At 38.6% G+C, this 18,660-nt stretch overlaps 1 protein-coding gene across 2 annotated transcripts in view; it reads right to left on the bottom strand.

Moving 5' to 3' along the window:
* Positions 1 to 18,660, bottom strand: part of Dgki (diacylglycerol kinase iota) — a 404,075-nt gene that overhangs the window by 267,205 nt on the left and 118,210 nt on the right. For both annotated transcript variants that reach the window (XM_076860225.2, XM_076860226.2), the window contains exon 2: positions 5,295 to 5,403. In XM_076860225.2, coding sequence (XP_076716340.2) covers positions 5,295 to 5,403 — 109 coding nt within the window. The remainder of the gene's footprint in view (positions 1 to 5,294; positions 5,404 to 18,660) is intronic.

Below are 18,660 nucleotides of genomic sequence, written 5' to 3'. Positions count from 1 at the left end.
TCAGAACAGAGCTCTTTACTCAAACATAGAAACTCAGTGACTAAGATCCTAATCCCAGGTTGACCTTGCCTGCCTTTCAACTTAAGATGCACCATGAATAGATTCTATATCTCTTTCTTCACTGGTAAGTGAGGCAAGCAGATGTGGCATAGCCAGAAGGTCACCATACTCAAGGCCTTTGAGTTGACACCCATCCCCCTGAGCCAAAGGGTTATAGAGCAAAGAGAATTTCAATAGTCAAGGAGGAGGTAGGAGGGAACAGGGAATTCTCAGCCCTGCCTCCTCTGTTCTGTTGTTGTGATCAAAGCCCTCCAAAGCATTGCTGAACACTATTGGGCCGGTACCTCATCCAATTACTTAATTCAGTAATTGGAGTTCCTTTGTGTGTGTGTGCGCGCGTGGGTGTGTGTGAGTGTGTGTGTATGTGTGTGTGTGTGTGTGTGTGTGTGGTACTGGAAATTACACCCAGGGCCTTGCACATGCTAGGCAAATGCTCTACCCCTGTGCTACACCCCAGCCCTGTTAATTCTTTCCATTCTCTTTCTTATTTTGGAGACTCCTAAGAGGCTCCAGGACTAATCATTCCTCAATAAACAGTAGTACTGAGTAAGTAAGGATTAATCATTTTAATGCAAGTAGTCCAGAAGCGTGGGCTGATGGTGGGGGATGAGCTAGTTGTCACCCCGATTTTCCACCAGGAATTAAACAAGGGGGTAGGCGAAGGCAGCAGTTAAGCCCAATGACTCTTCTTACACTTTAACCAGAACAAAGTATTTCCTGATTTGGTTCTTGGAACAGAAGAGCAAACTAAGGTGATATAAATGAAATTGCTGAAAAGTACGTTTGGTATGAAGAGCCAAAAAATGTAAAGCAAGTAATCTTAAGCCTTGGCAATAAAAATAAAAATAAAAAAAGAGGGAGTCACTGAAATATTTTTAACAACCTGCCTCTTTCTCATGCCATAATTTCAAGAGACTGCCATGATAGGGTGTCCACAATCAAAGAGGGAAGGAAAGGGAGAAACAAAAGACCACTACACACAAACCAGCCTTAGTTCTGATTTGTTCTTCTCCTGTTCTGCATTACAGCCTCCCACCACCTGCCAAAATACCATTGTGATGAATACTGGAGTACATACCTCTCCACAGGAATCAGAAAATAATGCTTTCTAGCCAAAAGCTGGCACAAGCAGGACACTTATTAAAAGCCTTTGCTGATGACTATTTCCAACACCAGTGGGGATAGAGAGTCCTTTCTAACACTCCAGTGACCCACTCTGAACCCCTCTGTCTTGGTCCAACTCCCCCCACCCCACCTCCATGTTCTAGCTGTTGATTTATTGTCTGTCCCCTGGATTCTAAGCTCCTTGAAGGTAGAAACTGTTTCTTCACTGTGCAATCTCAGGGAACACACACATGTCCTAGGCATGTGTTCAGAAATGGTTGATATATGAATATATGAATAATTTTTGAATAAGTAAAACTGCAGAATGCCATGGGTAACAAAAAAAAAAAGAATTTTTCACACTGTTGCCATGCTTGATCCTAACAATACCCAAGAAGTCTCTCTGGAGGAGGGGCTACAATTATCCCATTTACAAAATGATGTATAGGCTAAGCAAAATTGAGTGATGTGACTAATGTCATGCAGAGGACCAGGAACACTTTAAATGAATGCCCCTGGCCAAATGATTTAAGCTATCCCTCATTAGAATTTCATATTTCAAATAAGGACCTGCTGCTTTAGACCAGGAGACTGTTTGAAACATCAAGAATATTAAACTAACTTTTTGGATTGCATCATTCATAACACTCTCACCACTGGACCATGTACACCCCCCTATAATTTTTCAAATAGGTTTGTGTACACATTTAATTATTTTTAGTTATGCAAACACTGGTGTAAATATACGCTTATCCCATATCATGAATTAAATAAATATACTCTACTATATACACTGTATAATTTATTGTGGTACAACTATATTCTACACTGTATCATAACTGTCTTACAGTAAAAGGAAGCTCCAATATAATAAATCTCCATCAAGGAAAAAGTTACATTTCAATTACATTTAGTCTTTTGCTGGATACTTCATAAGTGTCGGCAGCAGCTACATAGATATATGTTCAGAATGTAAAGGAAGAATGTTAATAAATGTGTGTTGGGGGAGAAAAGGTATTATAATATGAAGGAGATTAAATCATGATATAAATTCTTTAAAATACATCTATATCCACTGATTTTCAACAAAGGTACCAAGATCCCATATCACAGAAATGACAGTCTTTTTAATCAATGGTGCTGGGAAAATTGAACACCACCTGTAGAAGAGTGAAACTAGATTCCTATCTCTCACTGGGTACAAAAATCAAATCAAAATGGATTAAAACCTTAAATATGAGACCTGAAACTACTAGAAGAAAGCACAGGGAAAATGCTTCATGACATTGGAGTGGGCAATGATTTTCTGGAGAAAACCTCAATCGCACAAGAAACAGCAAAAGTAGATAAATGGAATTACATTGAAAAAAAAAGACCTTCTACACAGCTAAGGAAACAATCAACACAGTGAAGGAGCAGCCTGAACAATGGAGAAAGTATCTGCAATCCACATCTCTGACAGAAATTAATATCCAGAATATATAAAGAAGTCAAAAACTCAATAGCACTCACAAGAGGATATTCAATAAATCAACAAATATATGAAAAAATGTTCATCATCTCTAGCAATTAGAGAAATGCAAATCAAAACTACTCTAAGATACAATCTCACTCCAATCAGAATGGCAGCTATTATGAAGACAAACAACAATAAGTGTCGGCGAGAATGTGGGGGAAAAGGCAAACTCATACACTGCTGCAGAACTGCAAATTGGTGCAGCCAATCTGGAAAGCAGTATGGAGATTCCTTGGAAAACTTGGAATGGAACCACCATTTGACCCAGCTATCTTTCTCCTCAGTCTATACCCAAAGGACTTAAAAACAGCATACTACAGGGACACAGCCACATCAATGTTTATAGCAGCACAATTCACAATAGCTAAACTGTGGAGTCAATCTAAATGTTCTTCAGTAGATGAATGGATTAAAAATGTGGCATATATACACAATGGAACATTACTCAGCAATAAAAGAGAATAAAATCATGGCATTTGCAGGTAAATGGATGCAGTTGGGGAAGACAATGTTAAGTGGAGTTAGCCAGTCCCAAAAAAACAAATGGCAAATGTTTTCTCTGATATAAGGTGACTGACTCATAGTAGGGTAGGGAGGGGGAGCATGGGAGGAATTGATGAACTCTAGATAGGGCAGAGGGGCGGGAGGGGAAGACAGGAGGCAGGGGGTTATCAATGAAGGTGGAATGTAATGGACATCATTATCCAAAGTACACTTTTGAAGACATGAATTGGTGTGAACATACTTTATATACAAACAGAGACATGAAAATTTGTGTTCTATATGTGTAATAAGAATTGTGATGCATTCCGCTGTCACCTATTTAAAAAATAAAAGCAATTTAAAAAATTCAATAGCAGAACCAAAAAAATCAATTTTCTAAATGAGCAATAGACCCAAATAGACATTTATGATTTTTCTAAAATGAAGACATACAAATAGTCAATAGGTATATGAGAAAATGTAAATATCACTGATCATTAGGGAAATATAAGTCAATGCCACAATGATATATCACCTCATCCCCGTAAGAATGGCTCTTATGAAAAAGACAAAAGATAGTGTGTGCTGCAGAGAATGTGGGGAAAAGGAAATCCTTGCAAACCGTTGATGGGAATGCAAATTAGGATACCCATTATGGAAACAGTATGGACATTCCTCAAAAAATTAAAAATAGAAATACCCATATGATCCAGCAATTCTGCTACTGAGCATATAGCCAAAGGAAATGAAATCAGTATGTCAAAGAGACATCTGCACTCCTGTGTGCACTGCACCACTACTCCCAACAGCCAAGACATTGAAACCACCTAAGTGTCCATCAGCTGACAGATGGATAAAGAAAATGTGGTGCAGGAACACCACAGGGTACTATTCAAACATTAAAAAGAATGAAATCTTGTCATTTGCAACAACATGGATGGAACTAGAGATCTTTATATTAAATGAAGTAAGCCAGGCACAGAAAAAAGAAACAAGTACAGCCTGTTCTCACTCATATGTGAAATACAAAAAAAGTTGATCTCATAGAAATTGAGCCTCTAGCCTGGGGAGCTAGAGGGCAGGAGGATGGGGAAGGTTGATCAACGGGTACTAAGTTACAGTCAGGAGTAGGAAGTTCTTGTGGGTTATTTCATGGTTGGTGGAACATAAATAATAATGTACCATCTATTTCAAAAAGTTAGAAGACATGATTTTGAATGTTTTCACCATAAATAAATAATAAATGTTGAAGTAGACATGTGTACCCTGATTTAAACATCACACAACATACATATGCATCAAAACATTATATGGGTATGTATGAATTTTTATGTTTTCATCAACTAAAAATATATTTCAATTTAAAAACACACTCCTCTCCTTTCCCTACCCCACCTCTCTCTTCCATAGGAGAGGAAAAGAGCATAGATTAGCCTGTGTGCACAAACTCAACTAAAAATGCTAAACAAGGGTCATCGTCCAGACAGGGTGGCAGGACTTTAGAGAGGCCTTCCTACAACTGATGCTGTTCCTTAGATGGCCCTGGGAAGGGACAAAATCTTTTAGTTCACAGTTAAGAGATGTTATCCACCAAGAACTTAGCTATTGAAGACGCTCCATAAGTATGTTCTTCTGGGCTTAAGAATTCTAGTCTGCAACTGCAAATTAAGTGAAAAGGTATTGTGGGTCTGTCTGGGGGTGGGAGTGTCACCAATAGAAGGACACTGTAAACTGAGGTTATCATCTGTCCAGAGAGGAAGGCATCCCCTAAAGCCAGTGTGACTTAGGAAACGAAGTTCCATGAAATCGATCTCAGATCCTATGACGTTGCCAAGGGTAAGCTCTGCTCATCCTCACCAACCTGGCAGAAATCAATAGAGCCTGTGCACATGGTAACTTTTATCTCACAGCTACAAAGTGCTTCAAGGGATTAGTGAAGTTGTCATTTTAATCTTGAACACATCTGACTTCATATAAAGAAGAAATGGAGCTATGGCTTAGACATCCGAAGATTAGTCAGTGAGCGATATTGGAAATCATCACATCTTTCTTGTAGCTATAGGGATCCTGAGAATGAGCAACACACAACATGCAGCTGAAATTAGGTTCAAGTGAAAAAGCTGACACCTACACTCCAGTCCAGAGTTGCTCTGGGCTCCTTGGCTGGACCATTTGCCACGGGAAGGCTGAGAGGATGTGCAGGAGCCAGATGCTGGAGGCCTGCCCGGGAGATTGCTTTCCTGCAGCAAGAAGAAAAGAAAACAAAAGAAAACCAGTATCAGAATCTTGTACAGAGTACAAAATTTCCCATGGGGTAGATACAATGCCCAAGGTAGCTTTCTACATCTGAACCCCTTTACGAATGTGTTGGAATACAGTTCTCTAAAGGAAGAGGGTGGCAGGTCCCAAAAGACAAGGAGCTTGAGGACAGCCCTCTGGGGAAATATTGCTTTAGGACCAGAAGGTAAAATGTAAGCCCCTGTTGAGGATAGAGAACAGAAATGGAGGTCTCTCTATTTACAAAAACGATCCAGGGTTTGGGCAGTTGCAATGCTTGGAGAATTTTCAAGTTGCCAGAAACTAAAAGCAAAGAAGAAAGCAGCCTCGTGAGGCCTTCTGTTGAAATCCTTTTGGTGCCCAGGGCAGCTGAAAGTCCATTCTCTTCTCTCAGAATCATCCTTCTTTGCCCTTGCAGAGGATTTAGGAGCCTGAGGTTTTAAAAACCGTTCTGCATATGCCAAGGAAGTGCACATGCTAAAAGATCAGCACCTCACCAAGGCCCACAGAGAGAAAAGCCAAATCATAGTCTTAGATCCTAGGTTTGTTAGGTGGAACATAACAGAATTAAATTCAGAAAGGGAAGAATGAATCAAGGGTGGCTGAGACAGTTGGCCCCAACTTTGGCCTGCAAGGATAAGAAATAAGAGAAGCTGTTTTAGCCAAGTAAATATGACCATTGCTCAGCTAAGGAAACAGAAGTGAGAACGTCCTGGAAAGAATAAGAAGGGCATAGAAAAGAAAGCAAGCAGAGATCACCTAGGGAGACTGTAGTGTTGTTGGGAACAATGGTTCACTTTTTGAACAACCTGTCAAAAATGTCCAACAAAGATCAGGAGCTTAAGTTATGAGTACAGAATCATAATCTGTTAGTATTAACAGATGCCTAGAAGGGAGGGCTTCTCCTCCCTACAAGTACCTATGTATGGTCTGAGAAACGTCGAAATAGAATCCAGTGGGGGTTGGGATGCTGCAGCTCTGAGTCTATCATGAGGGTGAGGCATAGGAATCTGCATTCACACAGGCTCCCAAGGTGTTCCCTTCCGTGAGCTAACGTGTTCCATGGGAGCAAGTATGTTTGGGCAGTTGGGAGAACAATAACTTACCAGGACCCATCAAAGGGGAGTTCTAGAGAAAAACCTCAGCAATTTTATTCCGCTTTCTGTTCAGCTGACACACTGTGGCCCAGGTCCTCAGACCTTCACCCACCTCACCACAGACAAAGAAGGCTACAGACAGCAGAGTGGAGAGAAGGAAAATCAGTGGTAGGGAGATCTATGATGAATCCCATCAGGACTGAGTCACCAAGGAAAGACATTTGCACCAGAAAGGAGAAGGTGTAACAACAAAGGGTACAAGTCTTGTTGAATCCTAAAAGAAAGGTGATCTCTCAACATGTTCACTGGCCTCCGAAAACCCCATCAAGAAATGGAAATTGTAAAGATGAGCAAGAAGGACAGCAGCCCTAACAACCCAGGAAAGGAGCGTGGAATCCAGTAAAGAGCTCAGAATTGTGCAACCATTGATCAATGATCAACTGCGTCAGAGCTCAGCGAGGGTCCAGCCCTCCTTAATCCTTTTAGTCTCTGGTATTCCTCCCCAGGAGGTTCTATGAAGGGTGGACAGGTCTTCAGTAGTTGGAAGTGATCGTATCAAACTTGCCAGCAGCATTCAAGGCACTTAATGTAGATAATCCCCTGAGGGTCATTATAAAAATGGAGGCCTTGAATGAAGACAGTCGGGTGACATGGCATTCCCTTCCCTCACTTTCACCAAGGCTACTAACGAACATCAGTTTTGACCCTTCAACCCAAAGTCTATTCCTTATCTTCCTTATGGTTGAGTTAAATAAGAAAGGAACAGTGGAAGATTCCTATCTGTGATCTTTCACCCATGATCATTTTCCTCCAACTAAACTGAAGGAACTTCTTTGGCATTCTTCATTAGCACTGTCTCCCGTTTAGAGAGATTTTGTGCCACAAAATCAGTTTGGGATTTTTAAGAAAATTTTTCAGATCTCTATGGAGTCAGAAACCACAAGTCCCATTTTCGGGTCCTCGACAGTATACACAACTGAACTTTAAATGTTTCACACACAAAAAAAAAAAAAAATAGTGCCTGAATACAAGTCCTTAAGATGGCTGAAGAACTCCTGAAGTGCAGGTGAATAAGAAGACACAAATCCTGCACTTTTTCATGAACTTCCCCCCTCCCCGAGAGCTGTGATCAGAAAAAAAAAAGAAGAAGAAGAAGAAGAAGAAGAAGAAGAAGAAGAAGAAGAAGAAGAAGAAGAAGAAGAAGAAGGAGAAGAAGAAGGGTCAGGGCAGGGGGAGGAAGGGAGAGGAAAAGGAGGAAGAGTGGAAATAAAATTCTACTTTCAGACACCAAATGAATTTAACTGATCAGAACTTGTATACCCTGACAACCAAAATCTTATTACTCTTCCTAATTAGGAGTGCCAGGAGGGGCAAAAAATGCAGATAATCTAATTAGTATGCAAGAGATGTATGTGCTATAGAAGAACAATGTGACTATAAGAGATACATAAACATTTAATCCTTAAAGAAGTTGCAGTCAAATCATAATATTTTCTAGACTGTGAGCAGACGCAGTTAAGTAGTCTTTTGTTGATCATTTATTCCTCATTGTGGATGCAAATTTAAGGTTGCTTTTATATAATTAATTGAAGAAAATTATATATCAACTGCACATATAAATATTAATTAGGAGGAAAAATAAGTAAGAAACATCAAAGTGACTACCAGTCTATAACTTGCAAATGGGTCTCCTAGAAACACAATATAAGAGAAAGAGAATAGGGGAAAAAAGAAAGTTACTATAAGGCAGCAGAATAGAAAGTAATTTCTGCTTACAGATTTCCATTCTAAATAAAAATAACCATGGGAGAAATCCTTCTTTCCAAAAATTCATACGTGAATACTTATTTTTCTTCCAAAATAAGAAAGTAACCTCATTATATCTCAGACCTCAAATAAAATTAGTGTATGTTACTTTTCTATTTAAATTTATCTTGGTTGTGGGAGATGACATTTAAGAGCATAACGGCACTCGGTAGGTGGTTGCAAGGGGATGGTAAGACAATGGTTTTATGCTACAATTTGCTTCAATTAAAAAAAAAAAAAAAAACGAGGTTTCAACTTCTCATTCCTTATTCCTGCTAAAAATCCTCCCAAACCTATAGAAAGCAAAACCATAAAATGCCAGTGATTCTTTCTATTAATCTCACAACAACCCTTTTGTGAGGAATAACTATAATCACAAAAGCATCTTTCAAAAAGAACTGTGATGTTAACCATGAAATAGATCTGAAAAGAAAATACTCTATAATGCAGTTTCAAAAGCATAAAGTCACAGTTAATGCCAATTACCTGACATGGAAGACCTCTAACATATTTAAAGTATAAAAGCCATTATACATTTTAAACAGCATTCTATTATTTCCTTCACTTAGTTCAATAAGACTATAAACTCCTAAAGGACAGGGTTCAATTCATCAACTAATCTTATTTCATTCTGGCCCAAGGGTAGACACAGCATATATTCAATAAATGCATTCTGAGTGAATGAATGAACTTGACCAAGAAGCTAAGCACAACAGCCTACTGATTAGATCAAGGTCTCAGAAATCTGATTTAGGATGATTTGAATTATATCCTAACCTTACATTTCAGTTATATTCTTTGCTGAGAGGGTCAGAAACCCTTCAAAGCAGCCCATTAAAAATAAAGGCAAATGAGGTAGAATCCAGTGTTAAACAGAAATCATCAAAACTGCTTTGGGTGATAAACATTGACATGAAGCCCCTTTGCTAGGATTTTGTAGAGACCATATAATGCTGTTAACATTTATACAATGTATTTATCGAAAGAAACACACAGCTTATACTCTACATATACAGAATTTTTTAAAATGTATGGGAAAACAAGTAAAAGGATGAATACTTAGCCAGTATACTTTCCAATCATCCATTTCACAAATTTCTCTGTGTGCCCTGGTTCCACTCTGTCTCCAACTTTATGTGGCTCCCATATTCAACCATCTGTGTCTTGCCAACTCCCTCTCCAAGTGGATCCTATGCAGGAGCATAAGAGGGGGACCCTGCTTGCTGAGCAGAAAAGTACCAGAGAATCAGGAGATCCCTTAGCCAGGACATCTCCTAAGGTTTCCCCTTTTGGATACCAGAAAACTCCTCTTGTTCTAGAAAAGAAGCCAGCTGCCCAGAGAGCTATTCCTTACATTGGCTCAATGCCATTGTGCCTCAAGAGACTCCTTCAGCGCTGTGTGTGTTGGTGTTTCCCCACACCGTCTAGGCACTAACTGCTTGTATTCAAAGCAGCCCATAATGCCTCCTGGTTATCATAGACGAGCTACCTGCAATGCTGAGGATAGTCCACCCAACAAAAAAAAAAAATGTCCTCAAACCTGGATGAATTCCAAATATTCCACCAGAAGTATATGAAGGGGAACAAACTATGTGCAATTCTTTGAGCCTAAATCCTACTTCATTTCACATATAAATTCAAAATAGTTTTTGGTGATTTTAATGTATGTTTACATTTTCAAGAACTCAATTATTATTGAAACAAAGGTCTTGTTTAGTTTTCTTTTTTTTTCCTTCTCAAAAATTCTTTAGTTTTAAATGGAAGAAAATTTCAGATTTTATTTTTGATTCCACAAATATTAGTAATGGATAGGACAATCAAAGCAAAACAAAAAACAAAAAATATCTACCAATAGATTTCTATTTTTATTTTCAGGTTTTTAAAAATTTTTTAATTTCTAATTTGTTATGTATGACAGTAAAATGCATTACAATTCATATTATACATAGAGCACAATTTTTCATATCTCTGGTTGTATACAAAGTATATTCACACCATTCATGTCTCGGGGTGTTAAATCATTCAGAAAACCATTTTTTATATTGAAGGTTCAATGTAACATACCTGCATTATTCTGGATATTTTAACTTCACAGTTATTCTCCAACAGTGGTATTGAACCTTTGCCCATGGTGAGGCTTGACAATGAGTCAATTTAAAAGCCTTCCATGGGACAGAGAGTAGAAATCAGTGATGAGTGCTTGCCTAACACGCACAAGGCCCCGGGTTCCATATGTTCCCTAGGCTGAGTTCCACTGTTGCACATAATATGCAAGCCTCTGACTACTTCAGTGTGTCCACTAAACTGACTAAGCCTAGGAATTTACATACTGAAATACATTCATCCATTCAACCATGTATTTACTCAATGCACTGTTTTAGACGGGTAGACACATGAATGAACGAAACAGATAGGAGTCACTGCCTTTGTGAAGCTTGCATTCCAGGAGAAACACTTTGCCAGTTACTGAATCATTTTATATATTTATGTATCTCTCTCAGAATGAGATAGGTACCTTTATTATTCCTCTTTTATAATAAATTTTAAATACAGTATCACGAAATGGGCAAGCTACATGTTCAAGTTCACATGCACAGGAAGAGCTCCAAGTGACTCTGAATCTAGGCATTTGGCACCAGGGTGGGCGTATCTTGCAGTTGCACAGGGTCACGGTCTGTGAAATGCTGTCAACACATGGATACAAAGCAAACTAGTCATACTATGAAATTAATCTCATACTCTAATTTTCTAATTGTCTTAGTTAAGAAAGTCCTATCTTGGGCTGGGGTTGTAGCTCAGTGGTAGAGCACTTGCCTAGCACTTGTAAGGCACTGGTTTCGATTCTTAGCACCACATATAAATATATGAACAAAATAAAGGTCCATCAACAACATATATATATATAATGTCCTATCTTCACAATAAGAATGTAAGCTTCAATTAGAGAGAGGCTATGTGTGATAGACTTCAGAGCATGGAGGTTAAGAACACAACTGACCTTACCAATTAATAGCTATGTGGACAAGTTATTTCACCTCTTAGATTCAGTTTTCTTATATAAAAAATAAAATAATTATGTAAAATTCAGAGCATAACAGAAAAATTTTTTTAAAAAATTAAATATGCACAGAATACCTGGCACACAGTAAATCCAATAAATGGTCACCACTACTACTATTATTTCACATATTAGAAACTCCCACAGCATCTAGCTAAAGTTAGGTATAACATAAATCTGAATAAACATGTGAGGTTTGATTGCTCTCAAGTTTTCCAAGTTCCCCCAAATACTTCTACTCATTCAATAAACATTTTACAAGTTTCTACCAAATGTCAGGCCATTCAAAGGGTCATTCAGACAGAAGATTCTTCTAGCCAGGGAATAATTCCATGGTGGCCTAAGGAATAACTTACCTACCTTCCTAATGCAAAACTAGAAATTACAACTCTCACCTCTACTTTACCAACGTTATTGAAAATAGACATACAATCTAGATGCCATTGGAATTATTTGTTATAGTCATGTAAGTTAATGCAATACAAAAAAAAAAAAAAAACTTGTTTGATTGTTTAATCTGAAAAATGTGCTACCTTCCCTCTCAGAACTTGCAAACTCTTCTACAAGTCAGGATTTATTTGTCAAGCAAAATTCATTATAACCACATCTATAAACTGATGCCGGTATCGACTTGGTATAGAACGTGGCAATAATCCTCATTTTAAACAAAGTGAGACTTCTTAACTAAGATTCTCTCAGGAATTTATGACATTATTCTCTTGAAGATATCATTTGAGGGAGAAAGTAACCCTTGGAAGTAGAGAAAAAGTAATCGTCATGTCCTCCCAAAATTCATATTTGGAAGTCTTTATCCCCAGAACCTCAAAATATGACTGAATTTGAAGATGGGGTCTTTACAGAGGCCATCAAGTTAAAATGAGGTCATTAGGGTGGAACTGTCATCCAAGTTGACTGGTGGCTTCATAAAAAGTGAAAATTTGGACAAAGATACACACATGGGGGAAAGCCATATGAAGACGAACAGAGACATCAGGACAATGCATCTACATGCCAAAGAAGGCCAAAGAATACCAGCAAATCACCCTCAGCCAGGGGAGAGGTGTGGACCAGACTCTCCCCCAGAAGGAACCAGCCCTGCCAACACCATGGTCTCAGATTATAGCTTCCAGAACTGCAAGACAGTGATTTCTGTTGTGGAAGCCACTCTGTGTGTTATACTTGGTTATGGAAGCCCGAGAAAATACACATATTTCAAATCTAAACCCAGTGTTTGGATTTAGTATGGTGGGATTTAGCTAACATCAGCATGTTGACTTACCTTTTCCAACCACCCAAGGAAACCGTGGGTACCATTTGGCTATAACTCTGCTTTTCAGGACAATAAGTCTTAAACAGAGATACAGTCTAATGAAAAACTGCTATTAAATAAAAATAGGGAGAATCTGACAAAGTTTTATTTAACTCATTAATAAAATAATAATCAGCAGAAAAGACAAGTGCAAATTCAAAATGGGTATAAGAAATTGAGATTTATAATAGGAAAGAAATGCCTAAACAGACTTCTAAGTCAGAAATAAGGGTTGTTTACTTTATAAAAGTTAAAAAGATCTTAACCTTTGTGTCATTAACTTCCCTTTTACTCCATAAAATCATAATCTATCAGCTTTGCAGGCTAACTTCTAACCTTACAGAAATATAAACCATCAATACTTCTGTTTTGGATTAATAATCAAGCATACAGAGACAACAAAATTACTGTACCCAGGAGTATTAAATGAGAGTCAATTATTAAATAATCAGGTTCTGCTTTTATTGGAACAGGCGAACTAGAATATGCTGTAATAAAATAACATTTTAAAAAATCGAACAATAACTATTTCTCCTGTGTCAAAATTTGGGATGATTTTATTCTCATCCCCATAGTTCATTTTCTCTTAGGTCAGAAAGAGGCTGTGTGGGACAGTAATTTTCATGTTTACTGGAGAATGCCCATCAGGAACTGAAGAAAGCGGACTGGCCAAGAGAGAAGCTCAAGTAATGTAGTTCCAACGACAGCCTCGGCTGACCCCACAATAGGGGCTGGAGCTGGGATGGCCCTTCAGAATTGTCCCAAATCTGAAGCAGAGGCACAAGACTGAACCCCCACATCAACCAGAGACTGGGCATGTGAAACCCCTGGGGAGAGATTAACCAGGGGCAATACCCAGGAAGGGCTCAGCTGTAGACCACAAGCAGCTAACACGCCTGGTAATGAAGGCTGAGAAAATGAGGAACTCAGTCCTGAGACTGTGCATAGATAGTCGACTACAGCACACCTCTGATATTCCCGATAAACCACAAGATGGACCGAGTTATTATGTCCATTTTGCAAATAGGTCAACTGGCAATAGAAACTTTAAGGCACCTCTAATAAGCCATATGGCTAATGAGTGAGAAGGCAAAAATTGGAGCCCAGATGTCTGGCTCCAAAGGCTCATCACTCTGTATTCCCTTTGAGAGGGAGATGGACAAGAGGGCCCATGGCAAGGCCACGCAATGGATAGAACTGACCAGCGAAGTGCTGTTTCAGTCCGCTATGGCTGTCACAACAAAATACCATAAACTGGGAGCTTATAGACAATAGAAACCCATTTTGCACAATTTTGGAGTCTGGGAAGCCCCAAATTCAAGGCACCAGATTCAGTGTCTGGTGAGGGCCTACTTGCTGCTCACAGAGGGTATCTATCTACTCACTAAGTCCTCATGGGGCAGAAGGGGCCAACCTCTTACCCTGTGCTTCATCTATAAGGCACTGATCCCAACCATGAGGACCCCACTCTCATGATGGAATCACCTCCCAAAGGAACCACCTTCTAATTCTGACAGGGTTGAGATTTTAATATGTGAATTTAAGTGGCAGAGCTGGTAGCATAAATATTCAGGCCACAGTAAGTGCCTCTGTGTAGGATGAGGGGCATTTTAAGCCCTCAGTCCCATGACCAATTGGGAACTGTCCTGCTGTGACAGACATGTCTCCTTTGTCTGCTCCTCCATATTTCCTACCGGCTCCTACATCTTCAGGGAAGTCTGTCTGCTCCCTGCCTCACAGCAGTGAGGCTTTATGAGTGTGGAAACTGAGAAAAGAGCTGCACGTTACATTTAGGTCAATGAATACGGAATAGACTTTGCCAACCAAGATAGAAAGATAATCCAGAATTGAACAAATTTAGGAAAAGCATTAGCCTCAGGACAGAAATAACCTTAAGCACATAAGCCCTTTGGGACTTCATAGAAATTTTTAAGCGAAAGGATTAAGACTCGCAGGTCTGTTCTCAGTAAAATTACCAACAGGAAAAGTTTATTTTTAGAATCCCTTGTCCATTTCCACACGAACACACTGGTCCCTGCCCACTTCAATTTCCCCAGCACTTAGTACCTGTGTTGCCACAATCACAGTCTCTGCTCAGCTGATGGCATTTTAAATAGAAAACGCAACACAGTCTTCTCAACTGAAATAAGTTTGAGGTATGTCCCTCACAAGGGCATCTGCGTGTTCCGAAGGGACTCATAAAAATGGAAAGACCAACGTGACGCAAAGGAAGGGGTCATTTAATGCTCAAAGTACAGAAAGTAATTTTTCTAAGCCCCAACCCAAACATTATAAATACTGGTGGGGAGGTCTGTGGCTAGTGGTGGAGACCTACTCACCTGCTTAGAGGTGAGCACGAGGCATAGGACCAGGCTGAGAGAGAGGGACCCAAGAGCATAATGATATGTATGTTCAAGAGACACTGCCAACCTGTATCAGTGAGGAGGCAGAAACACACCATTCACTCCAGATGCTTCGGATAAAGACACTTTAGTAAGGGAACTACTTAAAAGTAGGATTATAAACCAACCACCACCTGGTCACAGGACTTACAATACAGTAGAAGAGGCCAAAAGCATGTGGTACTGGAAAAAAAAAGAAATGTTAAGTCACCAGAGATTGGAGAGCAGGTGAACGGTCTTGTCAAAGTGAACCAGAACTAGTACAAAATCCATTTCAATGTCAACCCTACCCTTAGCAAACAAAGAAAGTCCAAACTCATGGATCTATTCCCACATTTCTCACTTTTTGAATCTTTAATCACATTTGCAACTTACTAAATTCTTTCTGAGGTCAAGTGTCCTTTTTTAAACAAATTTTCATAAGACATGAAAAGAAACAAGAAAGTATCACAGGAAAAGAGTCAGTCAATACAAGAAAGACCAGATACTTACAAAAGTAAATCGCCTACATTAAAAATATTTAAAGAGCTTAAATAAACCATGTCAAAAAATACTTAAGAACACTATGAGAACAGCGTCTTATCAAACTGAGAATAACCATGAAAAGATGCAAAATATTTAATAAGAAACCAAATAGAAATTCTAGAACTGAAAATATAATAATTAAAGTAAAAATTCACGATAAGTGTTTGATAGCAGATTTAATCTGGTTGAATGAATCCGTGAACTTAAAGAAAGAACAATAACCTTTTCCACTTTTAGAAACAGAAAGAAAAGAAACAGATCCTCAGAGATGTATGGGACACCACTGAGCATGCCAGTATATTCAAAATGGGTATCCCAGAAGATGGAGAGACAGAGGCAAAAAAAATTTTATTGAAGAAAAAAAATTGCAAAAATTTCAATGTTAATTTAAAAAGAATATTAATCTATACATTCACAGCAGACTTGAACGAAGATGACTCAGAGCTCCACAGCTAGAGACATTATAGTCAAACTCTTAAAAGTCAACAATACAGAGAAAATCTTAAAAGCAACAAGAGGAAAATGAATCTTCACCTGCAAAACATTCTCAACAAAATTAATAGCTGACTTCTGATCAGAAATCATGGAGCCTGGAAGGAAGGCAACAGAACGTCATGTTGGGAATGCTGAAAGAAAAAAAAAAAAAAGTTGACCAATAAATCTATATCCAGCACAACTTCCCATCAAAAAAAAAAAAAAAAGAAAGAAAAAAACTTCTACGCATATGCTTCATAAAAGATCTATAAATATGCCCAATAAAACCAGAGAAAATATTCAACATTTTAGACATCAGGAAAACAAATAGCATATAAACAATGAAATTTTATTTCATGCCACTAGAAATAAAGACAGAGAAAGCTAAATGTCAACAAAAATATGAAACAAGCAGAACTCTCATACATTGTTGGTAGAAATGAAAAATCTTAAAACACTTGAAAACTTTTTGGCAATTTCTATTCTAGTTAAACATCATGTGATGTGATCCAAGCAACTCCTCTCCTAGATGCTTATACAAAAGAACTAAAAGTGTCCACATGAATATTCATACCATCTTTGTGCATGTTTAGTAAAGAAAAAAGAAAATAACTCAAATGTCCATCAACAGGAGGACGGATAAAAGAAACTATGGTATAGTCATACAATGAAATACTACTCAGGAATCAAAAAGAATGAACTAAAGATAATTCCAACAACATGGATGAATCTCAGAAACATCCTGAGTGAAACAGATGGGTCACAAGAGAACAAACGTGTTTATATGTTTATATATATAAAGTTCTAGAACGATCAAAACTAATGTTTTGCAGTGGAAATCAGAACAGAGGTTGCTGAGTGAAGGAGAAGGTTTGACTAGGAGGGCATAAAAATTAGTAGTAGAAATATTCCTTATCTCGATAGAGGTATCAGTTACACACTTGTGGACTTTGGTTAAAACTCATTAGCTTGCATTTAAATATTCTGCAAAAAAAAATGACAAATAAAGAAGGCATGTCAGTTGCTACCCAGAGAGGATGCATATTTTAAGATGGTAGCTATTATTAAATGATGGAGATTGCCATCCGTGAACATAATTTTGCTGTTTCTTATGACTCTGATAATCAAATGGAATCATGAAATAAAATGTAGAACATGCAATTAGAGATAACCCTGGGGGAGGATAGGGAGAAAAACAATAAAAATGTTATAAATGCCCTTATTTATAATACTACAGAACAGTCCTTTGAACCATATCTTTTGAAAAAAAATTTAGTAAATATTTACTGCACTCTTACTATGAAGCAAGTGTATTTATTAAAACACAGACCCATGCAAATTCTAATAGTGGGAATGCCACACAGGTTAGCAAATACTTTTCTTTAAGAAAAAGGGCTTCTTAACCGTCCCACTATGTGTGGCTAGGACTAAACTGTTTTGACAACACAAACAGTTCATCAGTGTCCCCTGCTGCAACACGGATCCTAGAGACTCCCAAAGAGCCCTGTGCTGAAGGCTTGTTCTGCAGAGTGGTGCTCCTGGGATGAGGTAACGCCTGTCAATCAGCAGGGGCCAGTGGAGGTCTTCAAATCACTGAGGATGTGCCCTTGAAGGGGATGTGGAGCCCCGCCCCCTTCTTCTGCAGCTCTTTTTGCTTCCTGGCCCTGAAGTGTGTGGCTCTGCTTCACCACGTGCTTCTACCATGAAGTGCTGCCTCCCAAGCCCACAGCAACTGGACCAATCATGGCCCAAAACCAACAAAACCATGAGCAAAGCTATCTTTTTTTTTTTTTTTTAAATAAGTTGATTATCTAAGTATTTGTTATAGTAACAGAGAGCAGACTAACACATTCCCTTGGGTAGCCTTTTTAATCCAAGATACAAACAACTGGGGTCTCTATTGCTGTGACTCTTGACATACTCCATTTTTCTTGTTCTCTAAATACATTAGAAGAGCTGTGCAGTTGAAATATTATGCAGGCCAAGGGAAATGTGAGGTTTGGCCTTTAGTTACTGGTAAAATAAAATGCTAGGTCTCACGCCACAGCGTTCACCCCAAAGAGGAAGTCAAAAACTGGGTGGCACATTAAAGTGTCAAAATACCCTTATTAAAAATTTTTTTTCACCCAATAAGCAGTCCTGGGTTATCGACCTTTCAAAGATAACTATTACAACAGTTGGATGTGGAGTCTCAAACTTCCTTGACTTTGAATGAGAAAGACCTTTATTTTCCAACTATTTCCCTAATTATGCCATGTGAAACCCCTCTTTCCTATAGGTAATAACTCCCCTAATAGTCTCACTCAATTTCTGCTAACCATTGTAATCTTGTTCATTTCATTCTCATTTCTGTTCCAAAACCCCTCTCCTCCCATAGACCTGTGGCATTGGCAGCTTTGAGTCGGAGCAGGGATAGAGAGGTCTGCTCTTCATGATCGTCTCTCCATTCCCACTGTTCTCATTCCTCTCATTCCCAGAGGAGGGAACAGGAGGGAAAAGATGGTCTCTGCAATTGACTAAGTGAAACTGGCAGCACACTGGTCTTAGCT

Source organism: Callospermophilus lateralis, chromosome 1, assembly GCF_048772815.1.
Source record: "Callospermophilus lateralis isolate mCalLat2 chromosome 1, mCalLat2.hap1, whole genome shotgun sequence".
Classification (NCBI taxonomy): Eukaryota; Metazoa; Chordata; class Mammalia; order Rodentia; family Sciuridae; genus Callospermophilus; species Callospermophilus lateralis.
Note: the sequence above shows the minus strand (reverse complement) of the source record. Positions and strands in the feature narration are given on the sequence as shown.